Source organism: Egretta garzetta, unplaced genomic scaffold (genome assembly GCF_000687185.1).
Source record: "Egretta garzetta isolate BGI_Z169 unplaced genomic scaffold, ASM68718v1 scaffold355, whole genome shotgun sequence".
NCBI classification, from domain to species: domain Eukaryota; kingdom Metazoa; phylum Chordata; class Aves; order Pelecaniformes; family Ardeidae; genus Egretta; species Egretta garzetta.
This window is the reverse complement of record NW_009259592.1, coordinates 1,687-4,267: the sequence shown is the minus strand read 5'-3', so window position 1 is coordinate 4,267 and position 2,581 is coordinate 1,687. Positions and strand designations below refer to the sequence as shown.

At 52.2% G+C, this 2,581-nt stretch overlaps 1 protein-coding gene across 1 annotated transcript; it reads right to left on the bottom strand.

Annotated features, from left to right (window-relative positions):
• Positions 1-1,413: 1,413 nt before the first annotated feature.
• LOC104125551 (olfactory receptor 14A16) lies at positions 1,414-2,349 on the bottom strand. The gene has a single exon (XM_035893564.1). It carries the CDS (start codon positions 2,347-2,349, stop codon positions 1,414-1,416), a length of 936 nt encoding a protein of 311 aa, XP_035749457.1.
• Between the last annotated feature and the right edge of the window lie 232 nt (positions 2,350-2,581).

Here is a 2,581-nt window from a genome sequence, read left to right as displayed (position 1 = left end):
GTCTGTTGGGCCCACGGAAGAGAGGTGTGGGTGGGGGCCGCAGGTGAGGCGGGGAAGGGCCATGAAGGTCTATGGGTGCTATAAGGCCCTGACACTGTCCCATGGGATCCCACCTGCCAGTGCTCTCAGGAGGCCAGATTCTCATCCCCTGATGTGCCGGGTCTGTGCTATGCTCGTGTCCTTCCCCACGTCCCTGGGGACTGCACAATTTCATGGTCACTACAGACAAGGCCAGCACTGGTCTTCACATCCCTGACCAGCTCTTCCTCTTTTGGGACAACCAAATTCAGGTCAGCAAAAGATTGCATGGTCCATTTAAAAGCTGACCCTAACACAAGCCCACTTAACCTGTTGTGTGTCCCTCCCAAGAGGGGGTGTCCTTCCCTATCTATCTGGGCTCTTATTCCACCAATCTCACAGCTCTGTGGTGGCCCATGGGGCTCCTGCAGTCTGTACCACAGGCTGTGGGCTTTGGTGCCATTTCGGCTGCAGCACCCCTGATGTGGCACCAGGGCCAAGGGCAGATTTGTCCTGTGGAAACCTGGTACTAAAAGATTGGACCCCATGTGCGGAAAGTCTTTGCTTGCCAGCAGAGGAATGCTGGAGTGGACAGCAGGTGGCAACATCATGATGAACGAGTTTCCCACAAAGAGAGCAAAAGCTGCAGTCTTCAAGGCCAGGGAGAAACAGCCCTGGCCTTTGCAGCCCTGGCAGGAGAAGGCTTTGCTGTCCCAGGGGACTCTGCAGCACCATGGGGCCTGTGCCAGAGGTGGAGCTGATCTCCAAGAAGGGCAAGCTGCTGCTGAGAACGTCCCTAGGGGAGGACAGCCTGTGATCCAACTACACAGTGGACATCATGCTGGGAGCTGACCAGCCAGACAGCAGCTGCGCAGAGAAAAAACTCTGGATCTCGGAGGACAACCATCTGATCGTGAGCCAACAACGCACCCTCACGGCAAAGGCCCACAGCCTCCTGGTCTGCCCATTCTCTCTCACACCTCGAAATTTATTTCAGTATAATCCTGCCATACACTTAGATTACCGCAGGAGATAATTTCCCTTGCCACTGGAAAATGAGAGCAGAGCTTTTAACTCCAGAAAATTTGATCCAGTCAAAACCAATGATTTCATAATTTCAACCTGAAAAACACTGACAACAAAAGGAGGAGAGAAACATTAAAAGACCAGTTCCCTGGACATTTTCTTGGAAACAACTTTGGAGAAAGAGCCCAGCCTTCAGGTACTCACCGGAGGGATGCCCTTTTAATGAAGACCTGCTATCTAACAGAAGTTATCCCAACAGAAGGGGTATATACCCAGAAAACTATCGCAAAGTACAGTTCTCACAAGAGAAATGATCAGAATTATGGCCTAAGATAAAATGTGGGAAACACGCTGAAGAGGTGAGGAAGGTTATTGCCAGTGAAATAGCACCCATTGCATCCGTTTCCGAAGGGCATCCTTGAGCTCCTGGTTCCTCATGCTGTAGATGAGGGGGTTCAGTGCTGGAGGCACCACCGAGTACAGCACTGCCACCACCAGATCCAAGGATGGGGAGGAGATAGAGGGGGGCTTCAAATGGGCAAACCCAACGGTGCTGATAAACAGAGAGACCACGGCCAGGTGAGGGAGGCACATGGAAAAGGCTTTGTGCTGTCCCTGCACAGAGGGGATCCTCAGGACAGCCCTGAAGATCTGCACGTAGGATGCCACAATGAAAATAAAACAGACAAAGTCCACAACCACACTAAATACAATAAGCCCAAGCTCCCTGAGATAGAAGTCTGAGCAGGAGAGCTTGAGGATCTGGGGGATTTCACAGAAGAACTGGTGCAGGGCATTGCCGTGGCAGAGGGGTAAGCAAAATATATTGGCAGTGTGCAGGACAGCGCTGAGAAGCCCACTTCCCCAGGCAGCTGCTGCCATGTGGACACAAGCTCTGCTGCCCAGGACTGTCCCATAGTGCAGGGGTTTGCAGATGGCAACGTAGCGGTCATAGGCCATGACAGTGAGAAGATAATACTCTGCACCAAAAAAGAAGAGTATAAAGAAGACCTGTGCAACACATCCAGAGTAAGAGATAGCTTCGGTGTCCCAGAGGGTATTGTCCATGTGTTTGGGGACAGTGGTGGAGATGGATCCCAGGTCGAGGAGGGAGAGGTTGAGGAGGAAGAAGTACATGGGGGTGTGGAGGCAGTGGTCACAGGCTATGGTGGTGATGATGAGGCCGTTGCCCAAGAGGGCAGCCAGGTAGATGCCCAGGAAGAGCCAGAAGTGCAAGAGCTGCAGCTCCCGCGTGTCTGTGAATGCCAGGAGGACAAACTGGGTGATGGGGGTGATATTGGACATTTTGGCCCTCTGGGCATGATTATCTGTAGAAAGGAAATGAAGGAAGAGAGAAATTAGGGCAGACTTATTTGAGAAATATATTTTTAGTTTCCTATAGAACCCGCCCCAACCTGCCTTTCTTTTTTCAGGAAGACCTTTGGTGAGCTCTGATTTGTGCTGGCTGAGGGTGTCTCAGGGAGCAGGAGACTCTGCTCTGGGCTCGGCAGGAGTCCATCATGCCCCGCAGCAGTAG

What these genes read in the sequence shown, in the direction of transcription:
- LOC104125551 (XM_035893564.1), bottom strand. Translation starts at nt 2,349, where the DNA reads ATGTCCAATATCACCCCCATCACCCAGTTTGTCCTCCTGGCATTCACA.